Source organism: Theropithecus gelada, chromosome 20 (assembly GCF_003255815.1).
Source record: "Theropithecus gelada isolate Dixy chromosome 20, Tgel_1.0, whole genome shotgun sequence".
Lineage (NCBI taxonomy): Eukaryota > Metazoa > Chordata > Mammalia > Primates > Cercopithecidae > Theropithecus > Theropithecus gelada.
Genome location: NC_037688.1, coordinates 27,803,089 through 27,818,734, shown reverse-complemented (window position 1 = coordinate 27,818,734; position 15,646 = coordinate 27,803,089). Strand labels below are relative to the sequence as shown.

At 53.3% G+C, this 15,646-nt stretch overlaps 1 protein-coding gene across 6 annotated transcripts in view; it reads right to left on the bottom strand.

Moving 5' to 3' along the window:
* Positions 1-4,587: 4,587 nt before the first annotated feature.
* Positions 4,588-15,646, bottom strand: part of WWP2 (WW domain containing E3 ubiquitin protein ligase 2) — a 181,301-nt gene continuing 170,242 nt past the window's right edge. For 4 of the 6 annotated variants that reach the window (XM_025370287.1, XM_025370288.1, XM_025370290.1 and 1 more), the window contains 11 exons: positions 15,003-15,078; positions 14,650-14,721; positions 14,342-14,430; positions 12,113-12,272; positions 10,289-10,422; positions 9,823-9,963; positions 9,036-9,156; positions 8,613-8,717; positions 7,205-7,301; positions 6,915-6,987; positions 4,588-6,487 (listed from right to left, as the gene is read on the bottom strand). In XM_025370287.1, coding sequence (XP_025226072.1) covers positions 6,388-6,487; positions 6,915-6,987; positions 7,205-7,301; positions 8,613-8,717; positions 9,036-9,156; positions 9,823-9,963; positions 10,289-10,422; positions 12,113-12,272; positions 14,342-14,430; positions 14,650-14,721; positions 15,003-15,078 — 1,168 coding nt within the window. In that variant the 3' untranslated portion in view covers positions 4,588-6,387. Of the gene's footprint in view, positions 6,488-6,914; positions 6,988-7,204; positions 7,302-8,612; positions 8,718-9,035; positions 9,157-9,822; positions 9,964-10,288; positions 10,423-12,112; positions 12,273-14,341; positions 14,722-15,002; positions 15,079-15,646 lie in introns of all 6 variants that reach the window. The other 2 variants (XM_025370285.1, XM_025370286.1) reach the window with 1 other exon arrangement.

The following is a 15,646-nucleotide window of genomic DNA, read 5'->3' as shown; positions in this document are numbered from 1 at the left end:
CTGTTCAGAACCCATGAAGTGGGTTTGGCTAGGTGAGTTTCCATCTCCTTAGTCGTTTGTTCTCAAAGCCATAGCCCAGGTACACAGCAGCGGCAGTTTGCCTTTGTCTCTGCTGGTTTGCATGAAACGGGAGGAAACAGCGAGCTGGCCCTGTCCCTTCTATGCTGGAGTTTATTCAGACCCCTTCAGCCTGCAGCAGCTGAACTCTCAGCCCCATTGCCAGGCAATGCAAGCATGCAACAAGCCCACAGCTTCATTCTCGCCCCACGTTTTGTGCTTTTGCTCTGTTTCTGGCCTGTGGAATTCTTTATCTTGTTTTTGAACGAGTTCTTTTGTTTTTTCTCTTCTTGTAGTTTGTTTCTTTACTTGGAGCAGAGATGCGATCAAATCATGAATTCCCTGTGCTATTTTGACAGAACCCCATGTTTTGAATTGAAATCATTTTTTTTTTTACACCAAAAGAACAAACGCAGCTAGTAGAGTAGTTAATTCTACGTTTTGGGCAAGAGAACTAAACCTGGGAATAGAGTATCTTGTAAGCCAGTGGTCCCCAACCTTTTTGGCACCAGGGACCGGTTGATTTCATAGAAGACGATTTTTCCACAGACTGGGATGGGGGTATGGTTTCGGGATGAAACTGTTCCACCTCAGATCATCAGGCATTAGATTCTTATAAGGGGCGTGCAACCTAGATCCCACACATGCGCAATTCACAATTGGGTTCATGCTCCCATCTGAGAATCTAAGGAGGTTGCTAATCTGACAGGAGGCAGAGCTCAGGTGCTAATGTCAGCAATGGGCAGCAGCTGTAAATACAGATGGAGTTTCACTCACTCAACTGCTGCTCACCTCCTGCTGTGTAGGCCAGTTCCTAACAGACCACGGACCCACAATGGTCTGTGGCTCAGGGTTTGGGAACCCCCATGGTAGACCATCAAATATACTGAGAAAGATGGCACCAGAGTCCAACTAAAGAGACCAAAATTATAGCAAGCATCAAAAAGAAAACCATGATCACAAAGGACTGGAATACACAATTCTCCAAAGAAGATGTACATTTGGCCAGTGAGTACATGACAAGATGCCCAACATCACTAGAGAAATGCAAGTCAAAGCTACAATGAGATATCACCTCACACCCATTAGGAGAGCTACTATTAAAAATAAAAACAAGAAAAGAACGAATGTTGGTGACGATGTGGAGAAATTGAAACCCTTGTGCATTGTTGGTGAGAATGTAAAATGGTACCACTACTGTAGAAAACACTACAGAAGTGCCTCAAAAAATTACAAATAGAATGACGCTGGGTGTGGGTGGCTCACACCTGTAATCCCAACACTTTGAGAGGCTGAGGCAGGAGGATCACTTGAAGCCATGAGTTTGAGACCAGTCTAGGCAACATAGGAAGATCTCATTTCTACAAAAAATAAAAAATCAGTCAAGCATGGTGGCATCACACCTGTGGTCCCAGCTACTCAGGAGGCTGAGGCAGGAGAATCACTTGAAGCCAGGAGTGCAAGGCTGCAGTGAGCTATGATCATGCCACTGCACTCCAGCCTGAGTGATAGCATGAAACTGTTTCTAAAAAATAAACATAAAAAACAGAATTACTGGCCGGGCCTGGTGGCTCATGCCTGTAATCCCAGCACTTTGGGAAGCCAAGGTGGGCAGATCATGAGGTCAAGATATCGAGACCATCCTGGCCAACATGGTGAAACCCCGTCTCTACTAAAAATACAAAATTTAGCTGGGTGTGGTGGTGTGTGCCTGTAGTCCCAGCTACTACTCGGGAGGCTGAGGCAGGAGAATTGCTTGAACCCAGGAGGCGGAGGTTGCAGTGAGCCAAGATTGTGCCACTGCACTCCAGCCTGGTGCCAGAGTGAGACGCTGTCTTAAAAAAAAAAAAAAAAAAAAAAAAAAAGAAATACCCATATGATCCAGAAATTTTTTTCTTTCCTTTTCTTCTTTTTTTTTAAGACAGAGTTTCAGTCTTGTTGCTCAGGCTGGAGTGCAGTGGCACGATCTTGGCTCCTCTGCCTTCCAAGTTCAAAGCGATTCTCCTGCCTCAGCCTCCTCGGTAGCTGGGATTATAGGCACCTGCCATCACACTCGGCTAATTTTTGTATGTTTACTAGAGACAGGGTTTCGCCATGTTGGCCAGGCTGGTCTGAAACTCCTGGCCTCATGTATCTGCCCGCCTCGGCCTCCCAAAGTGCTAGGATTACAGGCTTGAGCCAATGCACCCAGCCCAGAAATTTCACTTCTGAGTATATCCCCAAAAGAACTGAAAGCAGGCCGGGCGCGGTGGCTCACGCCTGTAATCCCAGCACTTTGGGAGGCCGAGGCGGGCGGATCACAAGGTCAGGAGATCGAGACCACGGTGAAACCCTGTCTCTACTAAAAATACAAAAAAAATTAGCCGGGCGCGGTTGTGGGCGCCTGTAGTCCCAGCTACTCGGGAGGCTGAGGCAGGAGAATGGCGTGAACCCGGGAGGCGGAGCTTGCAGTGAGCCGAGATCGTGCCACTGAACTCCAGCCTGGGCGACAGAGCGAGACTCTGTCTCAAAAAAAAAAAAAAAAAAAAAAGAACTGAAAGCAAGGTCTCAGGGGTATTTGTCCACGTGTGTTCACAGCAGCGCTATCCATAATGGCTAAAACATGGAAGTAACACAAGTGTCCACCGAGGGATGAACAGAGAAGAAAAAAGATACAATGGAATATTCTTCAGCCTTAAAGAGGAAATTCTGACCCATGGATGAACCTTGAGGACATTATGTTAAGTGAAATAAGCCAATCACGAAAAGACAAGTGCTATATGATTCCACTCATAAGGAGGTAGTTAATAGGAGTCACAATCAAAGGGACAGAAAGGAGAATGGTGATTACCAGGGGCTGTAGGGAAGAGGAATGGAGGGTCAGAGTTTCCATTTTGCAAGATGAAGAGAGTTCTGGAGATGGATGGTGGTGATGGATACACAACATTATGAATGTATTTAATGCCACTGAATTGTGCACTTAAAAATGATTAAGATAGTAAATTGTGTATTATGTGTATTTTACCACAATAAAAAACAAAACGAAACAAAAACAGTCAGGTGTGGCGGCTCATGCCTGTAATCCCAGCACTTTGGGAAGCTGAGGCAGGAGGATCACCTGAGGTCAGTAGTTTGAGACCAGCCTGGCCAACATGGCAAAACCCTATGTCTACTAAAAATCCCCAAAGTGCTGGGATTACAGCTGTGAACCACCACACCTGGCCCCGTTGGGATTTTTAAAGTATATCTGGAAAGATCTGAGAGAAGCCAGCAGTGATGGTTGCCTCCGGGAAGGGATCAGGGTGGCCGAGGGACAGAAGAGTAAGGGAGGCCTTACACAGCAGCTCCTTTGCATCTTTTAACTGAACCTTCACCAAATTTTAAAATAAAAATAAAGATGCATGATCAACAATCAAACTTCTAGGACCGCCCCCTGGCAGAAGAGCAGCAGCGGCAGCACGCAGACCTGCCCGAGGGCGTTTCCCAGAGCTCCACAGCCACCAGCAAACTGTGGGACACAGGTGCCACCCCCTTTAGGAAGGAGATGAGCATATTACAGAACTGCAGGAATACGGAATGTCACGCAGTGGCTAAAGAATTAAGTAGTATCTACCTCGACGAACATGGAAAGGGGTCCATAACATCTCATTTAATGAAAACAGTGAGTTGCGCAGTGTGTACAATATTCCATTTTTGGCATATTTAAAAATCCTCTGTGTAAACGATGTGCCCACCCACACAGAAGCGTCTGGAAATGCCACTGCCAACTGTGAGCGGTAGGTCCCTCTGGAGACAAGGGTTGGGGGAACGATTTCCACTGGGGCATGTCTTATTTGAATTTATCATGAGACATCTGGACCTTTTCCAATAATTTTGTCAGAGTACAGCCTTGGCCTGTTGCCTGAAAATAAGGTTTTGGAGCCGGGCACAGTGAGTCCAGCCGACGAACCCAGGAGGGAGCCCGCTCTGAACACCTCTGCCCCGCTGAGCATTGGAGGCACGGTCGGGGCCCTTCTTGATCCATGACAAAGTCACTTCCTTGTCAAATGCATCAAGACCCATCAGCATGGTGATCTGTCAAAACCAAAAAAAGTGGGTGGCAAGCCCTTACGTGACCCTGAGGTCAAGATCACAGAGTCCCTCGACCATCGACCATCATGGAACTTGTGAAACCTGAGTATTTCCTGAATGAATGACTGCCTAGAACACTCTCCCTGCAAGCCAGTTTCGGAAGCCCCAACCTGCAGCTGTTATTGTTCTGCACCCCACAGCAACTGCTTGGAGACCCCCCGGGTCCGGCAGGGGGAGGCAGAGGGTGCCGAAAGGGTGCAGTGAGGTGGCCGATCAGGGGCTGAAGCCGGTGATCCTTGGGCCAGGACTCAGCTGCCCAGCCCAGAAGTTGGGGGCTGCCTCGGTCCATGACACACAGGCTTCTCAAAACCAGCGAGGTCAGGGAATTTCCACCCCTATCCAGGCCTGGAGGGTCTGTGAGGACCAGAGTCCTCTTGACTAGAGGACCATAGGTTTGTAAACATCCACACCAACACCACCCACAGCTGCTGATTGTTTATTGCACAAGAAACTGGCAATATCGAGGCAGGGGGCGGGTATTACAAAATAGTCTGGTGACCAGCCCATGGCTAGCAAAGGGCATTCCGTACAGACACTTCAGTTATATACACGTACGCACACACACGCACGAACACACATGAACACCCGTGAGCCTGATGCTTCCAAACCTCACCAGCAGCTTACACCCTGACCCACCCTGGAGCAGCTTCCGTGGTGACGTGCCACAGGGAAGTACGGCAAATGACTGAAAGGGACAGAAGAGGTTGCGCTGTGGCAAGCTGAGCCACTCAAATCAGCACACATGACACAGGCAGACGCAGGCTGCACCTCCCCGGCCAGGGAAAGGTCGAGAATCTGGGAGCATGGAGACTGTGCTTGGAAGATACCTGGGACCAGGCCAAGGGGCTGCCTGGGGTCCTAGAATCCTGGGGGCCCGGGCCGGGAGTCTGCCATGATTACTGCCCCAGCATCCTGGGGGGGCATGGTCATCTTGAAGATTTCAATGTGACCTGTGAAGATTCCAATTATGGCAGAGTCCCCGGGTTGGAGGCTGGTGGGAACTGCAGAAATCAGACCGGGCTATGCAGCAGGTCAGGGCCTTTCTGCTGGTTTCCACGTCCTGTGTGCAGATAAAGCACCTCCGCAGAATGGACACTTTCCGCTGGCCGGGCCGCACTCCATTCTGAACAGGGGACCAGCAGGCCCGCCTGGAACTCCAAGGGCTGACGGGAGAGCTCCACAGCCGGATCCCTGTGTCCCACCACTGGGGACTGCCTGGGGGACCCTATCTAGCAAAGGGATTTCTTCTCTATTGAAGGCGGCAAGGCTAGGAGTGGCGCTCGGGACCTCAACCCCCCCCACTCTGCCAGGCTCGGGGACGAGGTCCCTGCCAGGCTGCGCCGCTGGGTCAGGCCCGCCTGAGCTCACGGAACCACCAGGCAGGTTCCTGAGAGGCGTGGCTGTTTGGGAAACTCGTGGACCCAAAGGCCTGGGTCCCTCAAGGTCTCAGAACGCCTGGGGTGCCAACTCCTGGACAGAAAGTGACAGCAGCATAACAAAAAAAACTGCAACCCTACAACACAACCGCTTCAAGTTTATAAATGGAAAAAGAAAGTCTGAGGGAGTCTGCTGTTTCTGTCCCATGGATACCCAGGCAGCTTAGACAAACCTTCATTTGCTGAGAATGAATTAACTGACCAGCATGCGTCCTGCGACTCAGCCTCCATTGCTGCTGCCTGCTAGGGAGGCAGGCGGAGATGGCCTCGCCCCAGGGCCGTCGCCCTCAGACCTTCACTTCATCTCAATCATCAGAGAGGCTCAATTACAGGCAGAACCTCCTTTGCTGGCAAAGACCCTTGGCTCTCAGTCCAGAACAGCCCACCCCACCCCAGGAGCCGGTCTCCTGGCCAAACTAGTCCGGGAGGTCTCCGGCCTCTGCGGCAGCCCCTGGGGATGCAACACCTTCTCTTGCACACACACACACCCAGGGTGGGGTCTAGGGGATGGGGGAGAGTTTTGCAGAGAGGGTCACCCCTCTGGAACTTTGCGAAGGTGGGGCCAAAGGCAACTAGGGGGCTTTATTCCAGACTGCCATCCATGGGTGGGGGGAACTGCAGGGCCTCCTGGGATCAGGCTCTTCTGCCAGAAGCGAGATGATGGTGTCGTCCCACACAGGGCCACATCCACGGGGGCCTCCCAAGGGCTGCAGGGCCGGTGGCCTCCCAGGCAGGGAGGACTCAAGACTATGTGTGCACTGGGGGGTGGGGGGTGCGGCTTCAGTTACTCCTGTCCAAAGCCCTCGGTCTCCTCAATGGCATACAGCAGTTTCTCTCTCAGCTGTTCGTAGCTCTTGTAGGGAGGAAGATCCAGACGGTTGAAGCTATCGAGAGCGGGGAAAGCACGACAGTCAGCCCCAGGAGACCAGGGCCCTGACAGCCCCACCCTGCCTGCCTGCAGCAGGGCCACAGGGCTTGCGCCACACTGGCTAGGGCTCAGGGGCTGCCAGTCAGGCCTTTACACTGCAGGTGCCTGGACCATGGGGTGTTAAGGGAGGGGCCAGGACAGCTGGAAATTGGTTGGGGGGACACTTAGGGCAGTAGCTCTTGGACTACTGGAACAGAAGCGCTTCATATGTAAAACCCGGCAGATAAGATGCCCATCACAGCCCCATCTCTCCAACCCAACACCCCAGGGCCACGCAAAAGCTGCCAGACTCGAGGCTAAGAAGCTGCTACACCCACTGGGCTGTCCCAGGAGCTCATCGGGTCTGAGGCCCCCCAACGTCCCACTAAAACTAGAAGGCTCACCAGGTGTGGCTTCTGGGCAGCCAGGTTTCCTTGCCAACTTTGTCAATGCAAAACTTCTGTGGTCCATTGCTACCTGTGATCCAAGGTAAAACACACCCATGTCAACAGAGACGTGCCTTCCCAAAGCAGGACCCTCCGGCTCCACCCACAGATGGGCTCAGCCCCAGGACACAGAGGCCTCAGCTCTTCTCCATCCCACTGACGTGCTTCCAGGAAAAGACTAGGTTCCCCCCTCCCTCTGAGCTGTCCTCACTGCCAGCCAGGACACCAGAGGGCGAGAGAAAATGTACCGATGAGTTCAGCAAATCCCCCAATGGGCAGGCGGCAGGTCCCGGTGACAAACTGCAGCAGCCGGATCCTCTTCTCATTGTCCATCTCCTTCACCACCTGGAAGTCCGCAAGTCAAGGCACGGTCAGGCGACCCACGGGCCCAGTACTTAGCCTGAACGTGGAGCTCTCCAGCTCAGCAGGGCCCCTCTTTGGGGCTGAGGACACAGAGCCAGGTTGGCCAGGGGATGACAGCCCCCAACCTGAGAAAGCCCGGAAGTGCTCCTGCTAAGAGGCTGTGTCTGCAGAAGATTCCCACCCGTCCATGGGACAGCTCTGGGTCTCAGGGACACCGAGTATTCTCTTCCCATCCAAGTTCTGCTTTCAGAAATGACTAAATATGGGAGTGACTGCTTAATGGCTATAAGGTTTTTGGGGAGATGAAATGTCCCAGAATTCGATAGTGGTGACAGGTGCACAACACTGTGAATGTACTGGAAGCCCCTACTCTCTCGCCCGGGCTGGAGTGCAGCGGCACGATCTCGGCTCACTGCAGTCTCCACCGCCCAGGTTCAAGCGATTCTCATGCATCAGCCTCCCGAGTAGCTGGGATTACAGGTGTACGCCACCACACCTGGCTAATTTTTTGTATTTTTAGTAGAAAGAGGGTTTCACTATGTTGGCCAGGCTGGTCTTGAACTCCTGACCTCAAGTGATCCACCCACCTCGGCCTGGGTGGGAAGCCAAGGAACCCAAAGTGGAAAGCCACTGAATTGTGTATCTTAAAAAACTTAAATGGGTTGGGCACAGTGGCTCATGCCTATAATCCCAGCACTTTGGGAGTGTGAGATGGAAGGACTGCTTGAGCCCAGGAGTTCAGGACCAGGCTGGGCAACATAGCAAGACCCTGTCTCTATTGGGGAAAAAAAAAAAAAAAAAAAAAAAAAAACATTTAATAGTTAATTGTAGGTTATAGAAATTTCACCTCCACAAAAAATTTGTATGCATACATATGCATACAGACATGTACTAAGAATATCTGTAATCGTTATTTTTTTTTATGCTATACTTCATAACGACAACAATGACAGTTCTTTCTGTTTTCTGGAGCCAAGCCCCTGACTTCCTGTCCCATCTGGCTGGCAGGGGACCTCTCAACCAGGGGCAGCTGCTGTCTGCCTGCAGGTCTGTCCCTGCACACCAGCTGGCCCAAGGCTGACCACTGACGGCCTCCTGTCACGTGCACTGGCCACCACTCAGCTGGAACTGTCCCTGTTCATCCCAAGGCTGGTCTATCGTCTCCTTTTGCAAGTTGTGGGAGGTGAGGACAGGGTCAAAGCTGAAGGTCCTTGCGTGTGAGGTCTCCTCAAGACCCGTTTCCTTTGGCTGATGGCCCAGATGTCCCTGCCAAGGCCTGGGCCCAGGACCCACCTGCCAGAACCACTGGATCTGCTTGCTGTTCTTGGTGTAGTGCCGGTAGATGGTGCTCTTCTGCCAGTCGCTCATGTCTATCTCCTGCATGCCGCACAGCATCAGCTGGGGAGAGGCAGCAGTCAGCACCCCTGGCAGGCCCCTCCCCACGCATCATCCACTCGCTAGCACATGACATTGCCCCAGACATGTTCAACTAGCCATTTCTGGTGTCAGCGTTAATAATATGGGTAATGTAAGTCCCTGTTTTCTTGAAACAAGTATCTGGGGAAAGGTGGGTCCTGAGATCCCAAATCAAACCCATCTGCCCTGCCGCAGTGGGAGTTTCATTGCTGAGTGTCTGTGGGTGCACAGTGAGCGCATCACAGAGTAGGATCACCCCAGAGGCAGGGGCTCAGGGTCCCAGCAACGTCAGACACTCACCTCCAGCTCTTTTTCATCAAAGTAGCGCAGCCACTCCAGCGGGGCCACCTCGTTGAAGCCATCCAGGAAGGCTTTGGTCTGCTCTTCCACGCCTCGGGTGAAACGCCAGTCGGTCAGCAGCCTGAGACCAAAGACCAGCCATGGGTAGAGGATGAGACCCATTGCTCAGAGGCAGCTCCTGGCCAGGCCGCGTGGCCGTTACCACGCAGGACCACCAGATCAGAAGAACCCACTTCGCACACCCAGACCCAGCCTGCTGGAGGCCCTAGAGTGCGGCCCTAAAAACCTCACAGTGACCTGCAGACACCGGAGTCTTTGAAGTCATCCTCACCACCGCCACCTCCTGCTCCTGCCCACAACGCCAACTGAACCTCAGACGTATGAAAGCGTGGAGATAAAAAGACTAAACCAAGAGGCCTGAGGAACAGGCATGGAGAACGGGCACACGTGAGACGGTGGGTCTAGGCACGCAGGCCACAGAGATCCTTTCGGCCTGGAGAAAGATGCAGACGTCTAAGCTTGACGCGACTTCAGAGAAATTCCACCCTGGAGGCTTGAAGTCTCCCACACGGGGAAAAATGCAGCCGGGAGTCGGTAACCAAGGACCTCGGCTCTGGTCCCCCAGCTCGCGCCATCACATGACGGCCCATCAGCAGCCACCTTCGAGGCAGATGGAGATGGCATCCACAGTGACCGATGGGCCACAAGGTGGGGGCCCATCTTGCTCTGCAACCAACTAGATCTCCGCACCGCCCCTGGAGCGGAGCCCCCGGCGCCTGAGACTCACATGATGTACTCTTCCTTGTTCTCCTCCGTGACCCGGATGCTCTCGCCGCCCTCCTTCAGTTCGTGGGTGGTCACCTTGCCCAGGATCTCCATGTCCTGGATGAAGTACAGCTCCAGGCCACATTCTTCCAGGTTGTTCTCTCTGGGGGCATAGCAGACCAAGTCGGGAGATGTCTATCGTGGCAGGGTCTTTCCTGGATCCTGCTCTGCTGCCCATGGGACACCAAGGGTTCACGGGTGGCCTAGAATCCTGAATAGTGACATTGGACAGCTTCCTGACTCAAGGAGAGGATTCTAGAACTGTCCACGGGGGACCCAGAGGACATTCCTCTCCACTAGCTCTTTTAAAGGCTGGACAAGAGCTCAGGGGCCACACTGGCAGACAAAATAAAAGCCATCGGTACCTGCTCCCTGCCCAGAGACGTCCCTCCTATCAGTGCGGTGGGGTGAGGGGGGAGGGAGCTCACTTGATCCAGACAATGGAGTTGTAGAACTCAGGGTCGACGGACTCCAGGTCTTTCAGGGTTGGTCTCTTGTTGAGCATCCGCTTATAGAAAGGGAGGGTGAAGCCCGTGTCGATGAACTTTCCGTGGTACAGTGCCTGGGAAGGAAGAGGCACAGCACAGAGCTTGGGCCTTCCCCGGGCGCTGCCAAGACTGGCTCTCTGATACTCGGTATCAAACTCCGCTACCGCCACCCGCCTTCCCTGACAGAACCGCAGCAGCGGCTGCCTCGGACGCAGCGGGAGGGCCTCGGGAGCAAACAACGCCTTTGTCCTGACTTGCACCTACAGAGGGACTCCCACCCTGCCCTGCAGACTGCAGGGACTGGGCAGAGACAGCCGGTGCGGGAACCCACGTCCAGGCCCGCATCTGCCCCTCACACTGGCCGGCTGGCTCCCAGCCTAGCAAAGGTCTGTCCCACGCTCACAGAAAAGGCTTGCTCAGAGCAGCTCCAGGTGGCAGCCCTGACTCACTGGCGCTCAGGGTGGGTGGCAAAGGCAGCCAAAAATAATGCAGACACCGCTGACAGCGAGAGCTGGCGGCCAATGGTGAGTAATAGTCTAGGGTTTTACCGGTCTGTCCTGTTGGCTGCTGGGCCAGGCGGGTCTCTAGACCTGGGAAGACTGTACCCACTTCCAGAGCCCAGCACCTTGGCCAAGAGCTCCCCGACGATGGGAAGGGCCATATTTAGTCACAGGCTCCTGGGACACTTGGGTCCTCCTAAGAGGGGAGCTCAGGAAGGCAGGGGAAGAAGCGAAGGAAAGTGAGAACTGAAACTTCTCAAGCTATGAATGTGGCTCCCGTGCTGTTCCCCGCTTCTCAGTCGGGTTCTCCACACTCCCAAGACCCTCAACAGGGGGCACGTGGCAGGACCTCCCTTTCCCTATTCACACCGTGTCCTTCTTTCCAGTTAAATACAGGTGCTGGGAAAGCCCCTCCCCAGAACTGGCCCACTTTCTGACATACGTCCCTACACCCTGCACCAGCCAGTTTACAGTTCACCAGGAGGCAGCGTGGCGTGAACAGCAGCCCCCGTGGACTGGCGCGCCCTCTCTGGGCTCCACCCTTCGCCCCCATAGAGCTCGTAACCTAAAAATGCAAAAAGCTGGAGAGAGTTCTGGAGAATCCAGAGCTTTCTCAGTGGCTGTCCTGCAGGTAGTGAAGAGTTTCCACGCTGCTTGTATAGGACTTGTCGAGAGGAAGCCCAGGGTCTCTGGGCCACAGACTTTAGGGTTTTCTTCTAAGCTAGTGTTGACTCCAAATGTCCTTCCAGAAGGCTTAGTGTCTCAGTGGGACGTTCCCAAATGCCGTGACAGTGTCACCTCCCAGAGACAGGCAGCAGGTGGGCAGCTGTGTTTTCACCTGGCCCTGTCATCCCAAGGCCCTCAACAGAGCGCATATTTAATGTTCAGTAAAGTCTGTGGCCCAGAGACCCTGGGCTTCCTCTCGACAAGTCCTATACAAGCAGCGTGGAAACTCTTCACTACCTGCAGGACAGCCACTGAGAAAGCTCTGGCTTCTCAGAACTCTCTCCAGCTTTTTGCATTTTTAGGTTACGAGCTCTATGGGGGCGAAGGGTGGAGCCCAGAGAGGGCGCGCCAGTCCACGGGGGCTGCTGTTCACGCCACGCTGCCTCCTGGTGAACAGGCCCAGGGCCTCCTCCAATGCTGCCCCTTCCTGGAGGTCTCAGAGAAAGAGCAGATTCCCCTGGTGCCCCTGGCACACTTCACCAGGAGAGGGAAGAGGAGGGAGAGGAGGGAACCAGGCAGACCCCTGGGGCCCCCTTACCATGGCGATGAATCTGCCTATAAAGCGGAAGTAGGTGAGGTGGTCTGGGTTGATGGAGGAGGCAGGGTTGATCTGCAGGCAGTAATTGTTCTTTCCCGCGTATTCAAATAAACAATACATAGGGTTGAGCACCTCGTGAGACAGGAGGAAAAACCACTCTCTGTGAGGGAAGAGAAAGACAAGACAAGAATAATGGGCTCCTTGGTGCACATCTGCACAGGAGCTGTGGCTCTCCACCGTTGTGTTTCAGGTAGTCTGGGGACACGTGTCCCAGGGAGTCAAGCCCCGTGACAAGCGCCCGGGCTAACCTATATGAACAGCTGGTCAGTGAACAGGGTGGGCTCTGTTCTACACAGAATGGCAACTGCATTTGAGGATGATGTTTGGGGAAACGTGTGCCCGTCGGCTCCCAGATGATGTGTTCCGAGACTTTACATCACAATATCCAGAGCTTCTAATGGTAAAGGGGGTCCTTGTCACCATGCTCAGTTGCATAGGCTGTGCACTACACAAGGGCACGATGCGTGTTTATGACAATAATTTTTCTGCAGAGGTTCTGTTTGAATAGCAACTACCCTGTTTCCGCTCTACCTGGGTGGGCAACATAACGTAAATACAGAGCACCACATTCCCAACCCCGATCCATGAAAACGTAATCCATGCTGCCTTCAGATTAGAAACCTCACACTCACCAGCTATGCCACACTCTTGCGCTTCGCCCTCCCTTCACCCCAGACCCCAACACCATCCCCGTTCCCACACTTCCACGCATTCATCTGAACCAACACCCGTGCCCTGGGTGCGAGCCTCAGGCATGAATTCAGAGTCCTTTTGGGCTTGAGCTAAACCAGCAAGGGGACGTCCCAAGGGGGCCAGTCCCCGGCTGCTGGGCTGTTTGTGGCTGGGCAGACGAGGAGTCCTTCGACGCAGAGGGTGCCCCGGTATCCTGTCCGTGGTTCTACCCTGTGGTAGAACAGCATGACGTAACCTACCATAGGGTAAAACCACTGGCAGGACACAGAGAGAGACACACACAGGGCGCGGCCACACCAGAGAAGCCCACCAAGCAGAGCCTGGAGAGGAGGTCACCACGGAAAAAAGGAACAGTCCATCCACAGGGCCAGCGCGGAAGGCCACGCCACCACCAAACAGAGGACCAGAAGCAAGTTAACCCAACACCAAGCAAGAAGACATGCCCACACCGGGAGAGGTCTCGAGCGCAGAGGTCGCCGCAGGCCAAGGCGCTCCCTCTCTCTGCCGGGGCCCTTCTGCCCTGCCGTCCGAGGCAGCATTTCCCAGAGGGCCTGTTAACTTTTATGGGTGGACCAGGGTGAAGGCAAGACAATGCTTTGGACTCTTTTTAAGGTGACATAAGCCGTTACAGTGTTACTGACCCCAGACACGTGACATGCAGCTGAGCCCTGCTCAAGGCCCTGTGGATCGTGACATAGCTTATCCACATGGGGACACCTGACTTCACCTGCCCTGGCTACCTTAAGGGGAGGGGACCCCAGGGTCAACTCTAATGGATGACCACACAGCCCTGATATTCAACTGCCCAAATGCTGCTGGCCTGGTTGTTAAAATACAGAAACATGACACATGGGTAGATAACAGAGTCACTGTACTGAGCTTTCACCCCTCCTGGGAGTCCTCCGTCGCCTCATGACCCAGTTACTAAAGGCTTAACGCCCAGCCCAGCAGGGCACCCCAGGCCCCTGTTCCAGGCTCAATGGATTGGCCACATGGATTCATGTATTTTGGTTTTTTATTTGTTTTGTTTTTGAAATAGAGTTTCGCTCTTGTTGCCCGGGATGGAGTGCAGTGGCACGATCTCGGCTCACAACAATCTCCTGCCTCCCAGGTTAGAGCGAGTCTCCCGCCTCAGCCTCCCCTATGAGCTGAGATTACAGGCATGCGCCACCACACCTGGCTAATTTTGTATTTTTAGTAGAGATGGGGTTTCTCCATGTTGGTCAGGCTGGTCTCGAACTCCTGACCTCACTTTGGGAGGCCTTGGCCTTGGCCTCCCAAAGTGCTGGGATTACAGGTGTGAGCCACCGCACCTGGTGGATTCATGTATTCTGAATGCCACACTGTGCCCCCTCCTGAAGATGCATGAGAACTTTGGGAGGGAATGTGAGCAGGGGGCAGGCAGCTTTCTGGCCATGGATGCTGTAGCCTGGGGAAGCGGGGTACAGGGCAGCCTCCCAGGGCACTCAAGCTCACCTGGCAATGCCCCCATAGTCCAGGCCCTCCTCGCCACGCATGATGATGTAGAGCCGGCGGCGCAGGTCATAGGGTTTCATGTTCATGATCTGGGAAGACAGAGCATCGGGCCGGCCTGCCACTCTCCCTTTCACAGCAGGCAGGGGCGGGAGGGACGGGACTCTAAGGCCTACTCTCCAGCAGACATAGTCACCAAGACCCATGCCGTGGAAAGTCTGCAGTGTGGGTTTAACAGGCCATGCAATAGGAGATGGGGTGCTGGGAGGAGGGCGTCGGCCTGGCCCTGGTTTCAGGCACCATGATCTAACCTGTTGGAAGGAATCTTCAAAAAGCGTCTGCCTGGAAACACTGATCTTCACGTGGCTGGGTAGGGCATTTGACTGAAAAAAAAAAAAGAAAATAACTTCAAATTGAGCCTCAAGTGATCATCTGTTCTCCTGTCTGTATGAACAGGCAGCCCCCAGCCCGATGGGCCAGGAGGGGACAGCACGTCCCCTAGGAATGAAAACTCGCTTCCTAGAGACAGCCAGTTCGGGGTTAGACAAGTGTCTGGCCCCCACCTAAGACACAAACATTCCGATACCTGCTGCTGTGCCGGGAACTCACACCAAAATAACTCAATAACCCCAGCTGCCACGGGAGCCCCAGTACCAGAACTCACATGGCAGAGGAAACGGAACTGGTGATACTTCCACCGAAAACTGCGGTCATAAGCACCAGGGGAGCCTTGCTTCGTCCTGGGAAGAGCAAAGGTGTTCGGCGGTTCATGCCATTTCTCAGAAAATGAACAACTTGTCTTTGTCAACCCTAAGGAAAGCTGGTGCTATGTTAATTTAAAGATGAGTAATGTAAGGCGAGGAAGTGACTGTCATTAAGATCCTTGAAGAATAAAAAAGAAAATCTAGAAATAAAGCCAGACTTCTTGTTTTTAGAGAAATAACACTAGTGTCACTTGGAATAAACAGGATAGTCCCTTCCTCCCCATCCCATCTTATTTATTTGTTTGTTTGTTTTCTAGAGACGAGGTTTTGCTCTGTCGCTCAGGCTGCAGTGCAGTGGTGTGATCATGGCTCACGGCAGCCTCGAATTCCTGGTCTTAAGTGATCCTCCCACCTCAGCCTTCCAAGTAGCTAGGACTACAGGAGTGTGCTACCACACCGAGCTAATTTTAAATGTATTATTATTTTTTAGAAACAGGATCTCACTCTGTCACCTGAGCTGGAGTGCAGTGGTGCCATCATAGCTCACTGCAGCCACAAACTCCTGAGCTCAAGGGATCCTCCCACCTCAGCCTCCCACATAGCT